At 57.1% G+C, this 24,267-nt stretch overlaps 2 protein-coding genes across 4 annotated transcripts; one reads left to right on the top strand and one right to left on the bottom strand.

Moving 5' to 3' along the window:
* Window positions 1-119: 119 nt before the first annotated feature.
* Window positions 120-15,664, bottom strand: VDR (vitamin D receptor). Of its 3 annotated transcripts, none has more exons than XM_064401080.1 (10): window positions 15,632-15,664; window positions 14,654-14,707; window positions 9,817-9,967; window positions 7,558-7,688; window positions 4,730-4,914; window positions 4,499-4,622; window positions 3,518-3,689; window positions 2,766-2,917; window positions 2,366-2,482; window positions 120-1,575 (listed from the first exon to the last, which is right to left on the bottom strand). In XM_064401080.1, the coding sequence occupies exons 3-10, from the start codon at window positions 9,963-9,965 to the stop codon at window positions 1,316-1,318; spliced, it is 1,290 nt and encodes a 429-aa protein (XP_064257150.1). In that variant the 5' UTR covers window positions 9,966-9,967; window positions 14,654-14,707; window positions 15,632-15,664; the 3' UTR covers window positions 120-1,315. The 3 variants fall into 3 exon arrangements, with proteins under 3 accessions (XP_064257150.1, XP_064257149.1, XP_064257151.1); XM_064401079.1 differs by lacking the exon at window positions 15,632-15,664 and adding an exon at window positions 15,558-15,625; XM_064401081.1 differs by lacking the exon at window positions 15,632-15,664 and adding an exon at window positions 15,558-15,590 and having other exon boundaries at window positions 14,612-14,707.
* Window positions 15,665-19,298: 3,634 nt separating this feature from the next.
* LOC135287916 (transmembrane protein 106C-like) lies at window positions 19,299-22,873 on the top strand. Its single transcript, XM_064401159.1, is given in 9 exon segments — window positions 19,299-19,429; window positions 19,952-20,205; window positions 20,302-20,365; window positions 20,715-20,784; window positions 20,786-20,875; window positions 20,956-21,096; window positions 21,241-21,290; window positions 21,537-21,590; window positions 21,934-22,873. Coding segments are annotated over 8 exon segments (774 nt in total). The 5' UTR covers window positions 19,299-19,429; window positions 19,952-20,012; the 3' UTR covers window positions 22,046-22,873.
* Window positions 22,874-24,267: the final 1,394 nt, after the last annotated feature.

The raw sequence follows: 24,267 nt of genomic DNA, 5'->3' as shown, positions 1-24,267 counted from the left end.
GCCCCCTCAGCGTAAGCGCTTCCCGCCAATTTTGTCCCGCGCTTGCCCAGGATCAGCCCCGCCCCCAGCCCCGCCCCCGAGAGTGCGCACGCGCAGGGGGCGGGGCCAAGGCGCCGGGTTGGTGTGGCGAGCGCCCTCTGGCGGCCCGGAATGGGGACACGCGGGGCGGGATCGGGACAGAGGGACAGGGACACACGGACACCGCCGGACAGACAGACACGGCCGTGGACAGCCCCCGGGGACACAGGGATGGACACACAGGGAGGCATGGATGGATGGATGGATGGATGGATGGATGGATGGATGGATGGATGGATGGATGGATGGATGGATGGATGGATGGACGGACATACGGACACCGCCGGGACAGACAGACACGGTCCCGCCCAGCCCCGGGACCCAGGGATGGACACACGAGCCTGGCGCCGAGTTGGTTTGCCCAAGCAGGAGTTTATTGGCCGGAGCCGGGCACCCTCCGGACGCTGGGGACCCTCTGACCATTGCTCATGGCCCGGGGGGGCTGTGATGGCTCTTCCCGGGGGTCTGGAGCCCCCCAGCTCCCAAATCCCCCTTCCCAGGGTTTCTCAGGCCTGGAGCCGCCTCCAGGACATGGCAGGGGGAGGAAGCCAAGCTGGGACTGGGGTCCCTGTCCCATCCCAGGAGTCATCACCCCATCCCGCAGAAGGGTGCAGCTCCAAAGTGGGGGTGTCCCCTGGAGCTGCCCCTGCTCCCCCATTCCCAGGGAGTGCAAACAAAGCTCGTCCTGCTCTTCCCGTTGAGGGTCCAGGCCACCACGTCCCCTCCCGGGGCTTTCTCGGCTCGGCCGGTGCGGCGGCAGCAGCACAGGGGCTGCGCTGGAGCTGCGGGCACACCGCCCGTGGCCCCTCCTGGCCGGGATTTGGGGTGTCAGAGCCCACGGGCGCTGCGGGACTTCGGGGGGAGCAGAGCACAGCACCCGCAGCAGCACCCGGGGCTCACCTCCGGGCACTTCCCCTTCCACGCCATCAGGAAAAGAAGGGATTCGAGGCAAAACATCGGCGGAGGGCTGCGCCAGCTGCCTGCCAGACCCCCACCCCTGCCCGGGCTCATCCCGGTACAGCCGGCCCGGCTCCCCCCGGTACAGCCGGCCCGGCTCCTCCCGGTACAGCCAGCCCGGCTCCTCCCGGTACAAGCAGCCCGGCCCATCCCGGTACAGCCGGCCCGGCCCATCCCGGTACAGCCGGCCCGGCTCCTCCCGGTACAGCCAGCCCGGCTCCTCCCGGTACAAGCAGCCCGGCCCATCCCGGTACAGCCGGCCCGGCCCCGGGGCAGGCTCTCAGGAGATCTCGTTGCCGAACACCTCGAGCAGCAGCGGCGTGAGCTGCATGCTGTGCTGGGGCTGGAAGGACAGGCAGCGGTACTGCCGCGAGTGCTCCTCGTTCAGGCTGCGAAGATCCGCCAGCTTCTGGATCATCTTGGCGTAGAGCAGGCGGCCGCCGGGCGCGGCGTGCCGGGCGCGGATGTAGCTCTGCAGCACCTCCGAGAGCCGCTCCTGCAGCGCCTCCACCCGCAGCGGCTCCCGCACGCCCGGCCGGTCTGCGGCAGGGCAGGGCTCAGGGGGCACGCCCTGCCCTTTGGGGGTTTGTAGGGTTGGGGGGGATTCCCTTCCCTTTTGTCCCTTTTTAGGGTTTGGGGGGGGATTCCTTCCCTTCTGTGGGTTTTTAGGGTCTGGGGTCATTCCCTGCCCTTTTGTCCCTTTTTATGGTCTGGGGGGGATTCCCTCCCTTTCATCCCTTTATAGGGTTTGGGGGGATTCCCTTCCCTTTCGTCCCTTTTTAGGGTTTGCGGAGATTCCTTCCCTTTTGTGGGCTTTTGGGGTCTGGGGTCATTCCCTTCCCTTCTGTCCCTTCTTATGGTCTGGGGGGGATTCTCTCCATTTCGTCCTGTTTTAGGGTCTGGCCTGATTCTCTCCCTTTCATCCCTTTATAAGGTTTGGGGGGATTCCCTTCCCTTTCATCCCTTTATAGGTTTTGGGGGGATATCCTCCCTTTTGTGGCTTTTTAGGGATTGGGATGATTCCCTCCATTTTGTCCCTTGTTGTGGTCTGGGGTGATTCCCTCCCTTTTTAGGGTTTGGGAGGATTCCTTTCCCTTTTGTCCCGTTTCAGGGTCTGGGCTGATTCCCTCCCTTTCAACCCTTTATAGGATTTGGGGGAATTCTCTCCCCTTTGTGGGTTTTTAGGGTTTGGGCTGATTCCCTCCCTTTTGTCCCTTTTTAGGGCCAGCTATACTTAGGGTTTTTCCCTCCCTTTTGTGGGTTTTTGGGATTTGGGGTTTTTCCCCTCCCTTCTGTGGGATTTTAGGGTTTGGGGTGGGTTTGTCCCTACCTGGGGACAGGATGCAGATGGCCATGAGCAGCACATGCTCCTCCTCGTGCAGGTTCAGCTTCTTCAGCCCCACCTGGAATTTCACCAGCGGCTCCAGCAGGTCCATGCTGTGCCCGGCTGCAAAGAGAACGGAGCCTCAGGGGTCTCTGGAAGGGGATCTTTCCCTTTGGAAGGGGATTATTTTTCCTCTGGAAGGGGATTTTTTCAGACACGTTGGGGTGGCACTGGGGCCATTGTGGAGGTGGCACTGCAGACCTTGAAGCAGCACTTGTCACCCCCTAAACCCCCAGAATTTGGGGCAGGACCCAGCCCCATTCTCAGCACAAAGCCAGGCGCAGAGAGAAGGCCCAACAGGGGCAAAGTCAGGGAATTTCGGGGTTTGGGGCTGGCACTCCCTTACCCTGGGTGACATCGCTGACCCTGTACTTGAAGTCGCTGCTGCCGCAGGTCCAGGACATGTCCTCGAGGGTGAAGGACTCGTTGGAGCGCAGCATGATCACCTCCATGGCGCTGCACTTGAGCAGCACGATCTGGTCCTCCACAGACAGCTCCCTGCAGGAGGATTTGCCCTCTGGATGGGGAGCTCGGGGGACACAGGGGACAGGAGCTGCCACCCCCAGGCTGCTCTCACCAGGCCCTCATCTGGGGCTCCCTCCCCAGGAATTCCCATTCCAGGTTTTTTTTTCAGGTGCATTTTTGCCCCAGATCTTGGATGAACAGAACCTGAGGCTCCTCCTCAAGAATTCCCATTCTGTTTTTTTTTTTTTAGGTGTGTTTTTTGCCCCAGGTCTTGGAATGAACAGAACCTGAGGCTCCTCCTCAAGAATTCCCATTCTGGGTTCTTTTTTCAGGTGTGTTTTTGGCCCAAATCTTGGAATTAACTTAGGCTGAGGCCCCACACCAGGAATTTCCATTCCAGGGCTTTTTTCAGGTGTGCTTTTACCCCAAATCTTGGAATGAACTTAGGCTGAGGCCCCTCAGGTGCTCTGGGTGTCTCCCTGGTGGAATCTGCCTGCGTTTTCCAGGGTATTGGGAAAAGGGGAGAACCCCAGGGAGGGGGAGAGCCAGAGAGCAGAGCTGAGGAATGGCTGGGAAGGGCAGCACGGGATTCCCGGCAGCGGGAAACAGCGAATTTGGGATCCGCGGCCTCACCTGAACCCCGGGATCATCTTGGCGAAGCCGATCACCTTCTGGATGCTGTAGCTGACCAAGTCAGCCAGGTGTGGGAGCATGGAGAGCTGCGAGAACTCCAGGTTGACCGAGGAGCTCTCGTCCTGCTCCTCCGGCAGCGCCAGGCCCGGGAACGGCGGCGGCTCCGCGGGGTCTGCGCCAGGGAAACGCTCTGAGGAGGGATCCCCGCGGGGTCTGCGCCCCAGAGAGCCCCCAAAGGCTCTGAGGAGGGATCCCCGCGGGGTCTGCGCCCCAGAGAGCCCCCAAAGGCTCTGAGGAGGGATCCCCGCGGGGTCTGCGCCCCAGAGAGCCCCCAAAGGCTCTGAGGAGGGAACCCCGCGGGGTCTGCACCCCAGAGAGCCCCCAAAGGCTCTGAGGAGGGATCCCCGCGGGGTCTGCGCCCCAGAGAGCCCCCAAAGGCTCTGAGGAGGGATCCCCGCGGGGTCTGTGCCCCAGAGAGCCCCCAAAGGCTCTGAGGAGGGAACCCCGCGGGGTCTGTGCCCCAGAGAGCCCCCAAAGGCTCTGAGGAGGGATCCCTGCGGGGTCTGTGCCCCAGAGAGCCCCCAAAGGCTCTGGAAGGCTCTGAGGAGGGCACCATGGTGGGGTCTGTGCCCCAGAGCCCCCCAGGAGCTGAACAAAGGCTCTGCAATGCCAGATCTGGGTGGAGGGGCTGCAGTTCCGCCCCTGTGAGCCCTGCAGGGGTGAGGGGAGGAAATCTGGGTTGTTTTGAGGCCACGTTCTCCACAGGGTGTTAGGGTTCAGGACTGGTTTGGGATCCCAGTCTGGGAATGCAGGATGAGGAGGGCAGACCCTCATGCCAGGGTTAATTTGGTCTCTGGCACTACCGTTCCCCACCCCTGGAATTTGGGGTGGTTTGAGGCGTCACCTCCAGCCCAAGCCAAATCCTGGGATCCCTCCCTGGCTCCCAATCCCAGTTTGGGGCCTGGAGGAGCTGGGGCACACCTGGGAATGTGCTGAAGGCCTCAGAGCTGAAGAGATCCGAGGAATCCTCCGAGGACAGGTCCTGGGTGAGGAGGGACGAGGATTTTGTGGCCCCTCTGCTGCTGGGGTGGCTCCTCACGGGGGGCTGGGGGAGAAAACAGAGAAAACTCCTTGAGGAACGGGGCTGGCAGAGGGGTCTGTGGATTTTGCAGAGGGAATTTGAGGGATAAAAGACATTTTTGGGGTCAGTACCCGAAATTTGGTGAAGTCAGCGTAGGTGGGGTCGTAGGTTTTGCGGTGGGCCTCGAGCAGGATGTCGATGACTTTCTGCTGCTCCTCTGAGAGTTTGGGCTTGAGGCTTTCCCTCAGCGCTTCCTCCTCCTTCCTCTTCAGGATCATCTCCCGCTTCCTCTGCACCTCCTCGTCCGTAAGGATGACTGCGAGAGAAAAAGGGGCGGAATTAGGGATTGGAACCCTGGAAAATCGCTTTTGCCACCTGCAAAACCCCTTTGTCCCTGGTTTCCTGCTGTGCCCAGGAGGTTTCTGGTGCTTTTTTTTTTTTTTTCCTGAGGCTCTGGGGGCACCGAGGCCATGCCAGCCCTGTGCCCGCTCTGCTCCCTCCCTGTTTGCTCGGCACTCTCAAATCCTGAAACCCTCGGCTCCCAGCTGCCACCAGGGGTGTCCAGCACTGCTTCAGGGCAGTTTTAATCTGATTTTTAAGGTCAAGGCACAGCCAAGGCTCCCCCGCCCTCAGGGTTGGGGATTTATGGCTTTTATTGGGGTGGCGGCGCTCAGCAGCGGCCAAAGGTTGGGCTCCACGCAAGGCTGGGCCTGTTTGTTCAGGGAAAAGGAGCAGCTGGGGACAATTTGGGCTGAAATCTTCACTTTTTTATCAAGCACTCCAAGCCCTGAGCAGCCTCAGAGGGGCTGGAAGGGACAAAGGCACCGGGGAGCTGCAGAAATCACAACAGAGGCCCCTCAAAGCAGGGCTGAGCAAAGGGAACTCCTTTCCCCAGGGACTGGACACCCCCAGGGGCTGTTTTTGAATTCCCTGGTGCAGGGACCCCGTGCTGGGAGAGTCAAGGTGGAATTTGGGGCGAGAGGTCAGCAGGAGGAGCTCGAGCCAAGGAGGCCTCGGCCTCGCCTGCTCCTTTGGCCCAGGGCGATTTTCCGTTCTCCATTTTCCATTCCCCAGCCTTGCACAATCTCAGAGGGGCCTGGGACACCTCATGAGGAGCCAAAAGGTCGCTCCCACCTCCACCATCGGGGAGGAAAATCGGGATTTTGCCATTTCCCCTTCCCAGTTTTTATCACAAAAAGCATCAGAGGGGCTCGGCCTGCACCGGGTCCCTGGCGCTGCACAAAGAGCAGGAGCTGTTAAAATCCGTGGAGAAGGATTTTTGGGGATTATTAGGGAAGGATCCAAGGGAGCCCCAACATCCCTGAGAGACAGACACCCCTTCCTCAGCTCCAGGCAGCTGGAAGAAGGCAGGGAAGGGGTAATTCCACATTTTCTGGCCGCCCAGCAGGTGGAAAAAAGGATTTCCCAGGCCCTTGTGCAAGGGGAGAAAGCAGCAAGGAGGGGACATGGGAGAAATCCCAAATCCCAAGGCCTGGAGGGGTTTTCTCTGCCCCGTTTGTCCCCAGACAGGCAGAAACCCACAAATATTCTCTGGAAATGCCATGTGGTGACCTGGGCTGCCAGGGCCTGGCATGGGGCTGGGAGAGTTGGGGTCACCAAACCCCTCGGCTGGCCAAACCCGGCTCCTCCTGCCCCAAACTGGGACTGGCAGCCAGGGAGGGACCCCAACCCCCAAATTCCAGAGGTGAGAAGAGCCCAAATCAACCCCGGCACAAGGATCTGCCCTGCTCCTCTTCCTCCCTACCCCACATTCCCAGCCCTGAATCCCAATACCCTGTGGAAAACAAGGCCTCAAAGCCTTCCTGATTCCCTTCTTCCACCTAAAAATAACCCAAACCCTCCGTCCTCCCTCATTTTTCCAGCGGCAAAGTCCATTTTTAGCTATTTTTAGCCTGTCTGGGTCAGTTTTGGTTAATGCAGGCAGGATTTGCTAACGGGGCTGTTTACACGTTAACTCCTGTGGGGAAAGCATGGAGAAAACCTGGAGAAAACCCCCTGGAATTGCTGCCCAGCAACTTGCCAGCCCTTCCTGGGTAATTAATTGGCTGCTGGTACTAATTAAAGCACTTCTCTCATTAGGGGCTCCTCAAAAACCAGGGACAGCTCCCCAAAATTTGGGGACAGCCAGGGTGGGATGTGGCCTTTTCCTCCCTCATCAACCTGCCCATCCCAAAGAATAAAATCCAGAGATTCCCATCAGGATCATTGGAAATGTAAGCTTTTTTTCCCCCCGCAAACACTCCAGATTCTGATTTTTCTGGAGGCCCTGGGGTGACATCAGGCTCTGTTTGTGCCCTGATTAGCACATCAGGGAAAGGGCCCTGCCTCCATATCCCAAATTCCCAGCTCCATGGACAGCCTGGCCACAATCTCCCAGCAGAAAATGTTTGGTTGGAGCTCTCCAGGAGCACCCAGCTCCTCCCCAGCACCTCAAATATGTTTTATTTTTAAAAGCCACTTATCTCTAAATACACCCGGAGAAAACAAACATTTGGGCCACATTTGTGTGTTTGGACTGGGCTTAAAAACCGCTTTAATTCCTTCTGCTGTTGACTTAAGTCCCTGCTTTATCCCACATGGAAAAAAGGGTCAGGAAAAAAAAATCCCAGAGGGAGAAGAGGAAAACCCAACCTGGCTCCATGGGGACGGGGAAGCTTATCCAGCTCTCCCCGTGGAGCATGGAAAATGCTGGAAAAGAGGATTTTCAGAGCCAGTGGGAGTCATGGAGCTCAAAAACCAGGAGAATCCATGAGAACACAACTCCAGGATGGGAAGGAATCATTAAACCAGCTCCTCTCAATCATTACCCGCTGCTTCCCCTGCCCTTTGCATCCCCCGGGGAGGTTCCTGGTGGCAGCCCTGGCAGCAGGGAGGTGGCAGAGGCACAGCCAGGGCCCCGGGAGCAGTGCCAGGTCACTCCCAGGACGGGCACACTCACACTCCTTCATCATGCCGATGTCCAGGCAGCGCTTGAGCCGGCAGGCCTGGCAGTGCCGCCGGTTGTCCTTGGTGATGTGGCAGTCCCCGCTGAAGGGACAGGTGAACATGGCCTTCCTCTTCATGCTCCTCCTGGAAAAGGGCAGGGAAAAGGGCAAAACCCGTTCTGGGCTCGATTCCTGCTGTTTTGGCTGATGCTGCAAGCATCAGTTGGGTTGGGAGCTTCAGGCACTGCTGGAAAAGGAAAATTTCCCCCAGGGGAATTTGGGTTTATCCCAAAATGGTCTGGGGGAAATGACCTTAAACCCAGCTTGAGCCCCTTCCACTAAACAGGGCTGCTCTAAGCCCAGCCCAGCCCGCTGGGTTTAAGATTTTTGGGTCTAAACATGGGTTTTTAAGGCCAGGAGGGTGGAAGGATTGCAGGATTGCAGAGAAACCCCTCCCGGGCAGCAAAATAAACCCGAGCTGGGGCCATGTGGTTTAAACCGAGCCGCCCTAAGCCCGGCTTTGCTGGCAGAACTGGCCCGAGCACATTTTGGGTGTGCAGGGAGAGGAATTCTCGCTGCAGGACACAGAGAAAGGAGCCTGAAAATGACAACCCTGAGCTGCAGCGAAACCACAGCGCGGAACGGGAAGGTGGAGCCACCGGGACAAAGGGTCAGAGCCAAAATAACCCAGGGAAAAGGGTCAGAGCCTGCCAGCACAACGGGGCAGGGCCAAAACCTTCCGAGGAATAACGGCCAGAGCCAGAATTTCCAAGGAAAAATGGTCAGAGCCTTCCAGGACAAAAGGTCAGAGCCAAAATCTTCCTGGGATAAAGAGTCGGAGCCAAAATATCCCAAGGATAAAGGCCAGAAACTTCCAGGGAAAAACGATCAGAATCTTCCCAGGACAAAGGGTCAGAGGCAGAATTTCCCAGGAAAAAGGTGGTAGATGGGATATTGGGAAGAAATTCCTCCCTGAGAGGCCCTGGAATGGAATTCCCAGAAAAGCTGTGGCTGCCCCATCCCTGGAAGAGCCCAAGGGCAATTATCAGATAAAAAAATGGGTAAAAAAAATCAAAATTGGGTAAAAAAATATTAAATAGGGGTAAAATATGTCAAATATGGATTAAAATTACAAATATGTGTAATAAAATAAAATATTTAGTAAAATATAAAATAAAATTTAAAAAAATGGGTAAAAGAATAAAATCTGGGTAAAAATCTTCCAGATTTCGTCTGGCTGCAGCCCCAGGAATTAAAAGCTGCTTTTAGAAAGGGAGATGTAAATAAAGAGGCTGCACTCTGCCTTTTCCTGACAGGAATTTGGGATTTTTGGGAATTCATCCCAGAAAAATGGATGGCAGGGCCCTGTTTTACCCCCATTCCTCCAAAACCTTTGGAATTTTGCTGCTCCCAATGGGGAAACACAAACCCAGCACTTGGAATTCAGCCCTGAACACCCCCAAATCCCCAATTTTGCTGCACAAAAAGCTTCTTTTTCTCTCAAAAACTCAAGGAAAGGCCGGGAATGCACAAACAACGAGGCCTTGGAGCAGGGAAAAACATTCCCGGGGCTCGGGACAGGCCAAAATTCCAGGTTTGGAATGAAAATTGCAGCTTGGGTGGCTCCGGAGGCTCCCAGGGTGACACCGGAGCCGGGCTGGGCTGGAATTCCGTGGAAACCTTCCCGAGCCACCCATTCCCAGGCGGATTTGGGATCCCAGGGGCTAAAAATAGAGGATTCCAAGCCTCATTCCCAGCCTGGAATGAGGGATTCGTGCTGGGAGGAGGGAAGGGCTCCAGGGGGATGGGGGTAGAATTCCCAGGGTGACCCAGAATTCCCAGGGGGGACAGCAGAATTCCCTGGAAATACTGGATTTTGGGAAGAGCTGCTCCAGGGCTTCCCCTGCCTTTCCTCATCCCCCAATCCCAGAGGTTTTTTTGAGGTTTTAGGGCTTTTTGGCTGGGGAAAAAATCCCAATTTGTGACCTCAGGGGAGTTTTCCCACACTCCCCCCTTTTCCTGGAGCACTGCAAGGCTCCCAGATCCATGAAAAACCCTGGAAAAAGAGGGAAAAACCCATCCCACAAAAGAAATCAGCAATTTCCCCCCCCTTAAACCTTGTGGATGCAGCACCACCCGGAATTCTGGGCTTGTTTCGGGACCCCATTGGGACTCCTGTTTTTTTTTTTTGGGATGGGGCATTCCCAGCGGATTCCCCTTGGGATTCCCGGGGTTTTTTTTGGGATGGGGCACTCCCAGAGGCCCGGGCCCACCTGAAGAAGCCCTTGCAGCCCTCGCAGGTCATGGCGTTGAAGTGGAAGCCGGTGGCTCTGTCCCCGCAGACCCCGCAGACCCTGGGCACGTTCCGCTCGCAGTCCCCGGCAGGATCGGCCACGGAGGTGCTGGAAGCGCCCGGATCCATGGCTGGGAGGGGGGAAAATCGGGATTTGTCAAGGCTTTTCTTTCAATTCCACCTGATCTGGGGCAAAATCGGGGGTTTGGTGCTAAAGTTACCCCTAAAATTCAGGATTTTTCCTTGGATTCCCCCTGATTTGGGCAAAGGATTTTTATTCTCATTGGTTCTGGCCACTAAAACCACCAAAAAAAAAAAAAAAAAAAAAAAAAAAAAAAAAAAAAGGTGATTTTTGGGGTTCTGGAATGCTGGGAAAGCTCTGGGATTGGGAGAGGCTCAATTAATGCCTCGCTAATGAGGTAACACAACCCCAAGGCTCCTTAAAAATTCCCAGTGTCTCTGAAATTTTTTCCTCTAAAAAAGGAGAAAAAGAAGTGCTTTTTTCCCATTCCAAACCCGCCCATTCCCAGATTCCGGCTGCACCTTTAAATCCATTACATCCCATTAAACTCCCAATGAAGTAATTGCCTCTGCTTTGGGGCTGTTTTCCAGGGATCCCTGAAGGGGGTTTTGGGGCTTTCCCTGGGACAGCATTCCCAGCTCTCCTCTGCCACCATTCCCAAGCCTGGATTTTCACCTTCATTCCTTTAATTCCTTTGGAATTTTGTTTTCATTTGGATTTTCCCAGCCGGGCCTCGGGGTTGGGGCTGGGCTGGGGGATCCCTGGGGATCCCTTCCCACGTTTGGTGAAGATCCCACGGAATCCCCAAACAAAGAATTCCCAAAACCCCACGGGAGCTGCTGCACTGGGGCATTCCAGACGAATAAAAATCCATGGAAAACCGGGAGAGGGAAGGGGTGAAAGTTTCCCAACGGAATCAGAGCAAAGAGCAGGGACAGATCCAACACCCTGGGAATTCCAGCTGGGAAAAACGAGCCCGGCAACTCCGGAGCTCCTGGCACGAGAGGGAACTCTGGGATGAGGAATTGGGGATCCACAGATCCTGGTTTTCTCTCCAGCCCATTAAAAATTGGGACTATTCCAGGTTAAACCCTTGGATTGCCATTCCCTGGACTCCAAACACATCCCACTGCTCCTTCTAAACGGGAAAATCCAACTGAGCTGAGCTTTTCCTAGGATTTTCCCCCCCAAAAAGATCCCTCCAGCACCAGTGTGGTCATTCCATGGAGAAGCTTTCCCCCCTTTTCCAAGGAAAAACTCAAAAAAAAATCCAGGAATGGGAATTTTTCCCCCAGAATCTTCCCTGGTGTCCCCCAAACCTTTCCTCCTCCTGCCCCAAATCCTTCCCTTTGCTCCTTTATTTCCTAATCCCTAATTCCAGGCTGTCCAAGGAATCCTTCCTCTCCTATCCCAAACAAAATCCAGGGGAGGCCGGCAGGCAGAAGCTGCCCCTGCTTGTAGGAAATTCCAGAACTCCTCCGGAGCTTCTCCCTGGATTTCGAAATATTCCCAAACAGGTTCTTGCTCCGTCACCCTCGGGAGAGAGAAAACCACCCCGGGAAAACGCAATTCCCAAGAATTTTCAACACGGATTTTTTGTTCTTTACCACCTCCAGCTTCTCCTGGGGCTTTTTTTTTTTTTTTGTGCTCCAGAGGGAGGAGAATTCCAGCAAAATTCCAGAAAAATCCTAGCACAACACTCTTGAAATCTGCCCCAAAAAAAAGGACTGGGGAGAGGACCTGGAATTTGGGGAATTCCAACCTTAATTCCCTGGATTGGAGCAAGGATTATCTGAAGTTGCTGGGACAGGACCCCTGGGAAGGTTTAGGGTGGATTTTAGGGAAAATTCCTCATCCAGAGGGTGGAAAAGCTTCCCAGGGAAGGGCAGGGCCCGGAGGCTGCCCAGCCCAAGGAATTTTTGCAAAATGCTCATGGATATTTGGGAGTTTTGTGTCCAGTGCAGGGCCAGGAGATGGAGGAGATGATCTCAATTTGGGATTTTCCAGGATTCCAAGGAGGAATCTGGAATCTGTGGCCTTGGGATCCCATGTGAGACTGGGGCCTTTCCAGGAATGAAACAGCCCCAAAATCCCAACGTTTGTGCCCTGTCCCAGGCAGGGGGTCAGGGCAGGCAGGGGCCACCCTGGGCAGCAGCAGGACACAAATCCAGGTTTTTCCCATGGAATTCTTGCAGTGTCCCAGCCCCTCAGGAAGGGATGGCAGAGCCCAGGATTCCTTCAGGCACTGGAATTGCACCATGATGCCAGGAGGAAATGGGAGAAGACCCCAGAATTCCTGAAAAACTGCACTGGGGAGGGCTCCCCCTATGGAAAAATTCCCAAAGCAGAGGCGGGAGGGCAGCACCATCCCCAGACTGTGGAATAAAATCCTCTTTTTGTGCTGGAAACAGCCCTGGGAAGGTGTGGAGCCACACAGGCGATTCCCAGCTGTGCCAATTCCCAGGGAATCTGGGATTTGCTGTCCCCTCCCAGGTGAGCCCAAGGCCAGGGGACACATCCCGCTCTAAAAATAAAGCTGGGCCTTGTCAGGCTCTGGAGCAGGGGATTTGTGGAGACGGGAGGGATATTTGGGAGCAGGAATGGATTTTAGGGAACAGGGGAGCCCAAATCCCTGTCCCTTCCCTGGGATGTGCCTGGAAAAAAAGGGAATTTTCACAGAAGGTCCCCCCTTGGAGCTGGAAAAGGAGCCTTTAGAGGCCCCACACCCCTGTGCATTCCCTTCCCTGGGATGTGCCCAGGAAAAGGGAATTCTCACTCCCCAAAACCTCGACTTGCCCAAGGAGGGAGGAGGAGGAGGAGGAGGGGGAATGATGCAGCAGCCGGAGATGTTGCAGCTGGAATTGGGAAACTGGAGCAGCAGCCACGCCTGGGGCATGCAGAAGGTGGGAAAACCCTCCGGAAACGGCTCAGACTTTTCCAGAGAAAAACGAGGAAGGCTTCGTGTGCCAAAAATCCCCTTTTCCACCCAGCCTGCCCCTGGGAAGCAGGAGCAGCTCCAGGCAAGGAGATCCTGGGATTCCAGGGAAGGAGGAAACGCCTCTGGATGCCAGGATAAAAACCCCAGGTGTTGTTTTCCACCCTTTTCCGTTTATTAGCAAGGAAAAAGGGCGAGGGTTGAGCTGATAAGGGCCGAGATAAGAGAAAAGGGCCCGAGGAGGAGCTGAGTCAGCAGAGGCTGCAGATGAAGTGGCAGCGCTGGGGACACCCTGGCACTGCCACCCCTGGCACGTTTTTGTGCCATACACACCTCAGTTTAATCCTAATTTCCCTGGATTTTTGCTCCCCTTGCTTTCCCCATGTTTTCTCAGGATTTTTGCTCCTCTCACCCCTCGCTTTCCCCATCATCTCCCTGAATTTATTTATTTTATTTTTAATTCCCAGAACCATTTCCATTCCTATTGCTCTCCTTTTTAGGCTCCTATTTCCACCCCAGCCCACCTCCTACCGGGATTTTCCCTCTCCAAATCCCTGACAATTCCAGAATTTCCCCTCAGGGAGCTGGGGCCAGGCTGGCACTGCTTTGGCTCAGCCACAAGAAGTTAAAAATTATTCTCTGGAGCAGGATTAGCCATTAAATGGGGAAAAAAACCAACTGGATTTTCCATTTATTCCTCCCTAAACACAGCAGGATTCAGGGAAACAAACCCCAGCCACGACCCCAGGCGTGTTTTTACCTGGGAAAATCTGATTTTTGTGATTTTGGATATTGCCAGGACATCTCAGTCGTGATCTGGTCACACCCTGGAGATCTGGGGCAGACATCTCCTATCATCCTCATCATCATCTGCATCATCATATCCCAGATTTTCCTTGCTCCAGGACTCCAGAGGGAACCCAATCTCACCCTGGCATTTTTTCCTCTTTATTTCTACCAGGTCCAGCCCAACACGGGAGCTTTTTAAACTTTATTTAACTTTATTTACACCATTTTTGCTCCCCTTGGTTTCCCCATATTTCCCTGGATTTCTCTCCATTCACCCTTGGATTTAATTTTAATTTCCCTGGATTTTTCTCCCCTTACTGCCCGATTTCCCTGGATTTGATCTTAACGTCCTGGCATTCTTCCTCCCCTTGATTTCCGCATAATTCCTCTGGATCTTCCCTCCCTTTTCCCTGGGTTTAAACCCCAATTTCCCAGGATTTTTGCCCCGCTCACACCTTGCTTTCCCCATCACCTCCCTGGATTTTTGCTCCCCTCGCTTTCCCAGGTTTTTTTCCCTCTCTTGCCTGGGTTTAACCGCAATTTCCCGGGATTTTCGTGTCCCGCCGCGGCCGCGGCTCCTTCCCCAGGCGGAGGAAGATGAGTCACGGGCGGCTCCGGGGGAGGAGGAGACGCCGCAAAAACGTCGCTTCTCCCGAAAATCTCTTTCCGAGAAAAAACACCCAACTTTTCTCAGAGCTGCAGCCTCGAAAAGGAGAGGAAGGAGCGGCTCAGCCGACCCCAAACCGCCCCAAAAACTCTTCTGGGATGCTCAGAGGAGGATCCCTCAATTCTTGGTGCATAAAAATCCCCCCGTATCTTGATTTTCCTCAATTCTTGGTGCATAAAATCCCCCCGTACCTTGATTTTCCTCAATTCCTGGTGCATAAAATCCCCCCGTACCTTGATTTTCCTCAATTCTTGGTGCATAAAAATCCCCCCGTACCTTGATTTTCCTCAATTCCTGGTGCATAAAAATCCCCCCGTACCTTGATTTTTCTCAATTCTTGGTGCATAAAAATCCCCCCGTACCTTGATTTTCCTCAATTCCTGGTGCATAAAATCCCCCCGTACCTTGATTTTCCTGCGGCTGGCACGGCTCGGGATCCTCCACAATATGGGAAGGCACTGGGGAATTAAGAAGTAAGGTGATTAATGCCGTGCCGGGGGGCTCAGCCCCCCAAAACCCCGAGCTGGGACCTTGAACGTGGGCTTAAATGGGCGCTTAATCATGAGAGCAGCCAGAAACCCCAAAGCCGACCTTACAGGAAACGCTAAAATCACCTTACAGGAAACCCCAAATTCACACGAACACCCCCACGGCGCCCAGGAATTTCCCGATTTCGAAGCCCCCCCAAAAAGGGGGAGCCCCAGAGGGGGGGAGGGCGCAGCGGAGCCTTTCCGGGATGTGGGGACGCCCCGGAACACCCCAAAACTCCCGCATTGCTGGGGCTGGACAGTCCCTGAGCCCCCTAAAACCAGGAGCCACCCCCAGAACGGGACGGGGACACCGCGAGGGCAAACCAGGAAGCACCGGAGACTCAACGGCCGGGCCGGGGGGCGGCTGCCGGCGGGGACAGCCCGGGAGCAGGGGAGCACCCCGGGCACCGCCGGGACCCCCGGGAGCCGGGGAGCACCCCGGGCACCGCCGGGACCCCCGGGAGCCGGGGAGCACCCCGGGCACCGCCGGGACCCCCGGGAGCCGGGGAGCACCCCACCGCCGCCGGGGCCCCCACCGCCCCCGCACCCCCAGAAGCCGCCCCCGGTTCGCCCGCAGCGGCCACCTCCGAGTCGCGGAGAGCGCCGGAGTCACGGCAGGGGCGGCGGGAAGGGCTGCGCTTGGCCGGGCCCCGCTGCCCCATGCCCGGTCCCGGTGTCCCCTTCCCGGTACCTGAACCCCGGTGTCCCCGGTCCCGGTGTCCCCTTCCCGGTACCTGAACCCCGGTGTCTCCGGTCCCGGTGTCCCCCTGCCCGGTACCTGGGCCCCGGTGTCCCCGGTCCCGGTGTCCCCGGTCCCGGTGTCCCCGGTCCCGGTGTCCCCCTGCCCGGTACCTGGGCCCCGGTGTCCCCGGTCCCGGTGTCCCCTTCCCGGTACCTGGGTGCCAGCCCCGCCCGCTGCCGCCTTTTGACGGGAACCGGCGCCCCTGGCCCCGCCCCCTCCTCTCCCCGCCCCGCCCCTGCCCGCGCGGCACCGCCTTGTCCCCGCCCACTCACGCCATATAAGGCCAGACATGGGCGCGGTCACGGCGAAGGGGGTGTGGCGGAGTTGCACGTGGTCCCCGGTAGCGCGGGGGCTTCCCCGGAGGGTCCCGGACCCCGCTGCTCACCCTGTCCTTGCTGCCCCCCGGACCCCGCTGCCCACCCTGTCCCCGCTGCCCACCCTGTCCTTGCTGTCCCCGGACCCCGCTGCTCACCCTGTCCCTGCTGCCCCCCGGACCCCGCTGCCCACCCTGTCCCCGCTGCCCACCCTGTCCTTGCTGTCCCCGGACCCCGCTGCTCACCCTGTCCCTGCTGCCCACCCTGTCCCCGCTGCCCACCCTGTCCCTGCTGCCTTCCGACCCCGCTGTCTCCCAACCCCGCTGCCCACCCTGTCCCCGCTGCTCACCCTGTCCTTGCTGTCCCCGGACCCCGCTGCCACCCTGTCCCTGCTGCCCCCCGGACCCCCCTGCCCACCCTGTCCCCGCTGCCCACCCTGTCCCCGCTGCCCACCCTGTCCCTGCTGCCCCCGGTCCCCGCTGCCCACCCGACCCCTCTCCCCCTCCGGGAGCGCCCAGCTGGGCACGGGACCCCTGGGGACTGCCACCCCTCCCGGTGGTCTCGGGCAGCCGATCCCGCTCCCGGTGAGTGCCCGGTGCTGTACCGGGACAGAACAAACGGCCCCGGTAGCAGAGTGCCACCCCCAGCTGCTCCCGCTGTCCCCACAGACCCCGAGGGTGACCCGAGCCTGGGGACCCGCCTGGGTTTGGCTGCTCCTGAGGGATCTGAGAGCATTTGGCACAGAGCAAGAACCGACCTTGACCATCCAAAACCCTCTTATCGGTGACTTGGAATGTGGGATTTTGGGCAGAGCCAGCTCAACCCAACCCAACCCAAAGGTGTTCGTTCCCTGCGCACGCTGCACCCCCAGTCTAAAAAATCGGGATATTCCGCAATTTTCCCCTTTCCACCCTCCAATCCCCAGCCGGGATGCAGCCACCCGCAGCACCGAATAAAGCAGCGAGAGGAGCTCCCGGAGAAGCCCCGCTGCTGCTCCCAGGTTTATCGGGGGTCCCCTAAACCCAAAATCCGGGAGCAAAAGAGCCCCCGGCGCAGCTGAGCCCCCGCAGCCGCGGGCACCGGGTTCAGCCGCCGCGGTTTGCGTGGGGAAAACGCTTCGAAATCGCCTTTAAATTGATTTAATGAGGCTGAGGAGGGGAAAACAACGTCTGGGAAGAAATGGGAGCTCATCAGAGGCAATTTCGTGTCGCGGGAGGATTTCGGGAGGGTGGGAGTGGGGGAAGCTGCTCATCCCCATCCCGGTGCTTTTGGGATCGCAGCTCTTTTTCCATGCCAAAAAAATGTCCCAAAATCTCCCAAGGTTTTCCCCCACTGACACGGCCACGCACCCGACCAGTGGGACGCATTTTCCATACAAATTTTTACCTTTTTCCCCCCGGGAATTTGTGCCTCCCGAGCTCTGGAGAAAGTTTGTGGCCGAGGAGGGTTTGAATTCTCCTCGTCTCTCCTGATTCCCTGCTGCTCTCCTGCCCTCAATCCCCCGGCACGAGGGGTGTGGGGCCAAATCCCGGCTCTGCTCCGCACCCCCGGGACGGCCCGCACGGGCAGGACTCGGCAGGATTTCGTTCCTGCCCGGAGTTTCATTCCTGCCTGCAAACTGCAAGAGCCGTGAGCGGTTTTTGTGCCGCTCCAGCCTGGGAAAAGGGGTCGGCGGGGCTGGGAGAGGAGGAGGAGGAGGAGGAGGAGGATGGCCCGGGGATGCGGAGCGGCAGGAGCTGTGATCCCAGATCTTCATGGAATGCTTTGGGCTTGGAAGGGACCTTAAGGATCCTCATTGCCACCCCGGAATTGTCCCTGCACGGGGCTTGGAGCCACCTGGGAGGGACAAACGGGGCTGGGTGGGCTCCAAGGTCCCTCCCAAAAAATCCTGCGACTCCACGATCCCGTTGCAGGGCTCAGAAATCCCTGCGGGACGCACGGACAAGCGGGGAAAGCCCCAGTCCGGTATTTCCCTGTCCTTGGAGCAGCGCTCCCTCATCCCGGAGGATGGGTCCGGACTCGGCCCGTCCCGGGAGAGCGGAGATTTCCCGGGAAGCGCTTCCACAATCCCGCCTGCGGGGGGAATTTTGGGTTCTTTCCCTGCTCCGGGAATTCTCTGCGGGGTCGAGCTCATCCCAAGGGGCTGGCAGGGATTTCTCCTTTCCCGATCCCTCTCCCTTCTCCTTTTCCAGCCCTTCATGCCACAGCCCCCGGGACGCGCAGGAAGGAAGGAGAGCCGGGAATTCTCTCCCCGCCTGAATTTTCGCTCCTGGGAAGGAGAGGAGAAATGATCCAGAAAATTTCCATGGGATACGGCTGCCGCGGCCGGGCAGGCGCTGCCTCTGGAGCTCGCAAAATATTTTAAATTCGCCGTGAATTTTATGTCGATGGTTTTGGGTGGTTGGCAGAGGGAGGGATTTCGTTTTCCATCGGTTTTCTCTCGGGCGTGGTGGGAAAAAGTCCCACGGGAGGGAATTTATTGAAGGAAAACGGACCCGGGAGCAGGGAGGGAACGGCCTGGGGGCATCACCCCCAGAAGCTGAGGGGGGCTGGAGGTGTTGCTGGGCTGGACCGGGACAGGGGGCCCGGACCGGGGGACTCAGACCGCTCCGTACCGGGACAGGCGGGCCCGCACCGCTCGGTACCGGGACAGGGGGACTCGGACCGTTCCGTACCGGGACAGGGGGACTCGGACCGCTCCGTACCGGGACAGGGGGCCCGGACCGGGGGACTCGGACCGCTCCGTACCGGGACAGGGGGACTCGGACCGCTCCGTACCGGGACAGGGGGACTCGGACCGCTCCGTACCGGGACAGGGGGCCCGGACCGGGGGACTCGGACCGCTCCGTACCGGGACAGGCGAGCCCGCACCGCTCGGGACCGCTCGGTACCGGGACAGGGGGGCCCGCATCGCTCGGTACCGGGACAGGGGGACTCGGATCGCTCGGTACCGGGACAGGCGGGCCCGCACCGCTCGGGACCGCTCGGTACCGGGGTGGGGCCGCTCCGTGCTGGGAGCAGGGCTGTCCCACTGGTGTGGCTCCAGTCTGTACTGGTGTGACGGGGCTCGTACTGGGACAGGGATCCCCAAATTGGGGCTCGTCAGCTCCGTACTGGTTCCAGCCTCCCCCCGCCTCCATCCCCGCGCATGCGCGCTACGGGCAGGACGCTTCTGCTGCGCGCATGCGCGCGATTTACGTCACGGCCCCGCCCTGCCACGCCCTGCCACGCCCAACCGGACCCACGCATTGCTTTTGCGCGTGCGCGATTCTGACCACACCTCTCGCATGCAAATTAAGGGTGTGGCCACTACCCCCCCCTCGATAAATTGGCGCGTGCGCTTTGGGTGAAACGACGGGGCGTGGCTCGGTAAACCCCGCCCTCCATTGTGACGTACACCCACAGCGGATGGGCGTGGTTTGAGCAACCCCGCCCATCCCGCATGATGAGGAATGGGCGGGGTCACGGTGCGCCCCCGCCCGCCCCCGGGCGGCGCAGTTGCCATAGCGACGGCGGCTGCGCGCGGGAACGGGGGTGGGGCTGCGGCGGCGGCGGGAGAGGGGCGCCCCCTGGCGGAGAGCGCTGAGAGAAGGGGTCTGTGAGGGGGCGCGTCCGGACAGGGGGGTCTGTGAGGGGGGGGCTCCTCTCTCAGGGTGGGGGGCTGTGAAGGGCAAGTTCCTGAGGGAGGGGGTCTCTGAGAGAGGGGGGGTCTTCAAAGGGCGGCTCTTGAGGGAGGGGGACCTTGAGCATGAGGGGGTCTCTGAGGGGGGGGGGCTCCGTCTCTCAGAAGTTCCTGAGGGAGGGGGTCTCAGAGAGGGGGTCTTCAAAGGGCGGTCCTTGAGGGAGGGGGCCCTTGAGTCTCTGAGGTGGGGTCCGTAGCAGGGCCTGTTCCTCTCGTGGGGTCTCGGGGGCTCTGGGCTGTTCCTGAGGGGACGCGGGGCTGTGTCTTGGGGAGGGGGCTGCCTGAGGGGAGGCTGGGTTTTGGGCGGCTGGCCATGGAGCCCATCGAGGCGTCCCTTTCTCCAAGGATGCCCTTTGTAGACAGGGACACTGTGGTGGCTTTGGGACCCCTGAGCAGGGCACTGCAGCTTAGAAAGGGCTTAAACCCCCTTTAAGAGCCCAGAGCTGCTGCTGCCGCCTCTCCCCGGTGACACAGCCGTCCCCATCAGCCGCCACCATGGGCTCCGTGCGCTCCCTGTCTGCCGTCAGCACCGCCCCGAGCCGCAGGAGCGCCGAGGATGAGGAGGATGAGGATGTACCGGCCAGCCGGGAGCCCGTGCAGGACGTGGCCAAGATTCCCTACATGGAGTTCACGGGCCAGGACAGCGTCACCTGTCCCACCTGCCAAGGCACCGGCTGCATCCCCACAGGTGGCTGTTCCCCTGGCGCGTAAACACCCCAAAAGCCAGCTCTAAACAGCAAGAAAAGGTCACTTTTTCATGTGTCATTCCCATTTTGCTTCCCAGAGCAGGTGAACGAGTTGGTGGCTCTGATCCCCTACAGCGACCAACGGCTTCGTCCTCAGAGAACGTAAGGAAGGAGTTCTTTTATTGCTTTAGGGGTTGTTTTCACCCCAAAAAAAAAAAGATTTAAAGTGTGATTTTAAATATTTCTACCATGGGCACCACAGTCCCACCCCCACCTTCCATCCCCTCACTGAAGTTTGGGAGCAATTGCAAAAAGACCCCAAAATGCTGCTTTGGTTGCTCATTACCCAGCCCCAAATGTGCAAAGGGAGGATTTTGAGCCATTTTGACATTAAAAATGTGACAGCGGCTCTTGGGTGTCTCTTCCAGGGAAACCAAACAGGGCGTGGGGTTTTTTACGATCTGAATCTTGCAGAAGAGGTGAAGAATTTAATTTTTTTTTGTTTCCCCAGGAAACTCTATGTGCTGCTCTCAGTGCTGCTCTGCCTGCTGCTGTCTGGCCTGGGGATTTTCTTCCTGTTCCCCCCACTCTGTGCTGGTGAACGACGACGGCATCAAAGTGGTCCAGGTGTGGTTTGACAGGAAAAACTCCGCCGTCCTCCTGGCCATCACGGTAAAGTTTCCATGGATTTGGGAAAACAAATCCCCAGGGGAACCAGCCAGCAAGGTCAGGGTTGTTTTTGTCCCCTCCAGGCCACGCTGAGGATCAGGAATTCCAACTTCTACTCGGTGTCAGTGAGCAGCCTGAGCAGCCAGGTGCAGTACATGAACACCGTGGTGGGCAGCCAGCAGCTCACCAACGTCTCCAGCATCCAGCCCCTGAGGGACAAACTGGTACAGACTGGGAGTCCTGCGAGTTCACCTCGTGGTTGCAGTGCCCGGGGGACACAGCTGCTTTTGCTCTGCCCACTCCCTCAGAAATGGGGTTGAAGGGTGATGGAGCTGCACTGAAATCTGATTTTTTCCGCTCTGTTGCAGGTGAATTTCACCGTGAAGGCAGAGCTGGGTGGATCCCTGTCCTATGTGTAGTAAGGATTTACTGCTCCTTGGAGATAACCTGGGAGGGAGAGGGGTGGAGCTGCTTTGATTAAAATTTGGGAAATCAATCTGGAAAACACTCACTTTTCCTGCTCAATTCCTTTGCCAGGAATTTTCTCAAGGTGCTGCGAGATGGTTTTGTTAGCACCAAAGTGAAAATACCAGCAGGAGCTGCCAAAAAACCCCAAATTCCTCAAGTTTCTCACTTGCTGACCATTTTCCTTGATCTTTTCCAGTTTTTTCTGCACTTTGCCCAAGGTGAAGGTCCACAACATCGTGATCCTCATGAGGTGGGTGCCGCTCCTGCTTTGGGTTCTTGGAGCTCTTTTCCCCACCTTAAAGATTCTGTTCTGTGGTTCCTGAATCCCAAGGGAATTCCAGCCAGGGATTTCAGCTCCAGGAAGAAAATCCTGCTTGGATTTTTCCCCAGATTCCCCCCAAATCCACCTCAGGCTCAGGTTTTAACCCAGCCCAAGGGGGTAAATACGGAGTGTAGCCCAGCTCCCTGCAGAGGCTGCAGTCCCCACCTTTTCACCAAAACCACAGGAATCTGGGAGGTTTTTTTGTTTTTTGAGGAAAAGAAGAGTGGTGTGATGAGCACCAACCTGCCGGGGTGTCCCTTTGCCCTGCCAGGACCTCGGTGAAGCTCTCCTACATCGGCCACAGCGCCCAGAGCGCCCTGGAGACCTTCCACTACCTGGACTGCAGCTCCAACTCCTCGGCCCCGGCGCGGGGAGCACCCTGAGGGCAGCGAGGCAGCCGCAGCCACCTCCGAGCGACGGCAGGGGGACCGTGAGTGGCTCTGCGGGGACAAACCCGCCGGGGTTTGCTTTCTGCCACGGAATCTGGAACTTTCCCTGCTCAGTTGAGGGCTGAAATGCCAGAGATTTCCAGTGGTTTGCACCTGTGCTGGAAGCTTGGTGCAGTCAGGGTGTTTTGGGGCAAATGGATTTGATTTTTGAGAGTAAATGAGTTTATTTTTTCTCGGTGGAAATGAGTTTGTTTTCCTGCTCAATATGCAGCACCTCAGGACCCCAAAAAAGGGACAGTTCCCACCTGGAATGAGCCTCTGTTTCACCTGGAAGGAGGCAAAGGAACCCAAACCTTTGGAATAAACTTCTCCCTCATTTTTCCCTGCGGCTCCGACCCCGTTGGCATCCAGAGGCTCTTCCCTGGGGTTTGAAATCCGGGAATTTGCTGCTTTTTGTGCTCCACTTCCCAAAGCAGCAGGGATTGGAGGGGGTTCTGTGGGAGGCTGGGATTCCAAGGCCTCCCTGCCGGGAGCTGGACATTCCTGCCAGCAAAATCCAGCTGCCAGCTCGGCCCCCGCAGCCCTTTGGCATTTTGCCCCTTTTTGGGAGTTTTTTTCTGGAATTTCAGCCCTCCTTTCCCGTGGGATTCGGGAGCCAGACACAGCTACATGTGAGGGGATTCTTCCTCAGTGGAAAAATTACTGGATTTTTGGGTGACAGTGGCACAAAATCCACACTTTGCTCCCTTTTCCAGCAGGAGATTCCTGCCCCTGCAGCATTTGTAGGGCTGAATTCTTCATTAAACCTGATTTGGATCTTTCTGTGTGCTGTCCTTTTTTTTTTTTTTTTAAGAAAAGCTCTGGTTTTGTCCTAAATCCATTGTTCTTGTGGTGTTTTTTGCAAAAAAAAATCCCTGTTTTGCTGATGGATTTCCACAGAATCCAGAATGGGTTGGGAAGGGTGCTAAAACTCATCCCCAGGGATGGGGAATCTTCTGGGAATTCCATCCCAAGGCCTCCCTGCCCTCACAGGGAGGAATTCCTTCCCAAAATCCCACCCAAACCTCCAGATCCCAGTGGGAAGCCACTCCCCAAGTCCTTCCCTCTGTCCTTTATCCCAAATCTGTCCCCAGCTCTCCTGAAAGGTCACCCTGGAGCCTTTCCTCCTCCAGGCTGAAAAATCCCATTTTCCCCAGCCCTTCCCAGGATTTTTTAGGGGAAAATGAGGGGGAAAAAACCAGGTGCCCATTCCCACCTGGGCCCAGTGCCCAGAATTCCAATCCCAACCTCCTTCCCTGGTGACCAATTCCCACCAAGTTTTTTTGGGTTTTTTTGTTGTTGTTGTTGTTTTTGTTTTTTTTTTTTTTTAAGGGAGAAATCTCAAACTTTGATTTTTCTCAATTTTCTTCCCCTCCTGGCTGGGTTTAATCCTGATTTTCTGGGGGTCTCCCCACATTCCCTTTCCCCCTCTTTACCCCCAGCCCCACCCTACTTTTCCAAGGATCATGGAGGGTTTTTTTGTGGGGGCTGCCCCCCAGGAGGGACCCCCAAATTTGCTGCTTGGCTGCACCAGGAGGGGAAAGATTTGACCCCAAACCCTTGGTGCAGAGCCCCCATCATTAGGAGAGCGTCTCAAAGGGCACTTTTGGGTGGAAAATCCTCTTTAATCCCCCAATCCTCCTTAATGAATTTCCCCTGCCAATGTTTTGCTGCTTGGCCACAACTGGCAGCTGCTGTACTTGAAGCTGGGAGGGTTTGAAACTCAAATTCTGCCCCAAAATTGCTTTTTTAAATGCTGTTTTTAAAAATCTTTTCCAGTTATAATTTCTCCAAGCAAAGGAGAGATGCCTCTGCCATCCACAGAGGCAAAAAAGAGGAGTTTTGACCCAAAGAATTGGGGTGAAACTCAGGAATTCCTCACCCAGGAGCTGCCTGGGGCCTCTTGCAGGAGAGATCTGAGCAGGTTTGGGGCTCTTCGGGGTCACTGGGCTGATTTTTGTCAAGATCATTAAAAAAAATCCCATTTCTGAGCTTTTTGCCTGTAATGAACAGCCTGGTGAGGAGAGGAATTTCCATGTGGGATTTTTTGTGGCACAGCAAGAGGGGAGTCTCCTACTTCCAGTGCTGCAAAACAGCCCCAAAAAGAGGTTTTTTTTGTGGGTAAAAAACAGGATAAAATTCATGGGGAGGAGGGGACAGCCTCCCCTCGCCCAGGT

The sequence above is a fragment of the Passer domesticus genome, chromosome 31, assembly GCF_036417665.1.
Source record: "Passer domesticus isolate bPasDom1 chromosome 31, bPasDom1.hap1, whole genome shotgun sequence".
Lineage (NCBI taxonomy): Eukaryota > Metazoa > Chordata > Aves > Passeriformes > Passeridae > Passer > Passer domesticus.
This window is presented reverse-complemented; position numbering and strand designations above follow the sequence as displayed.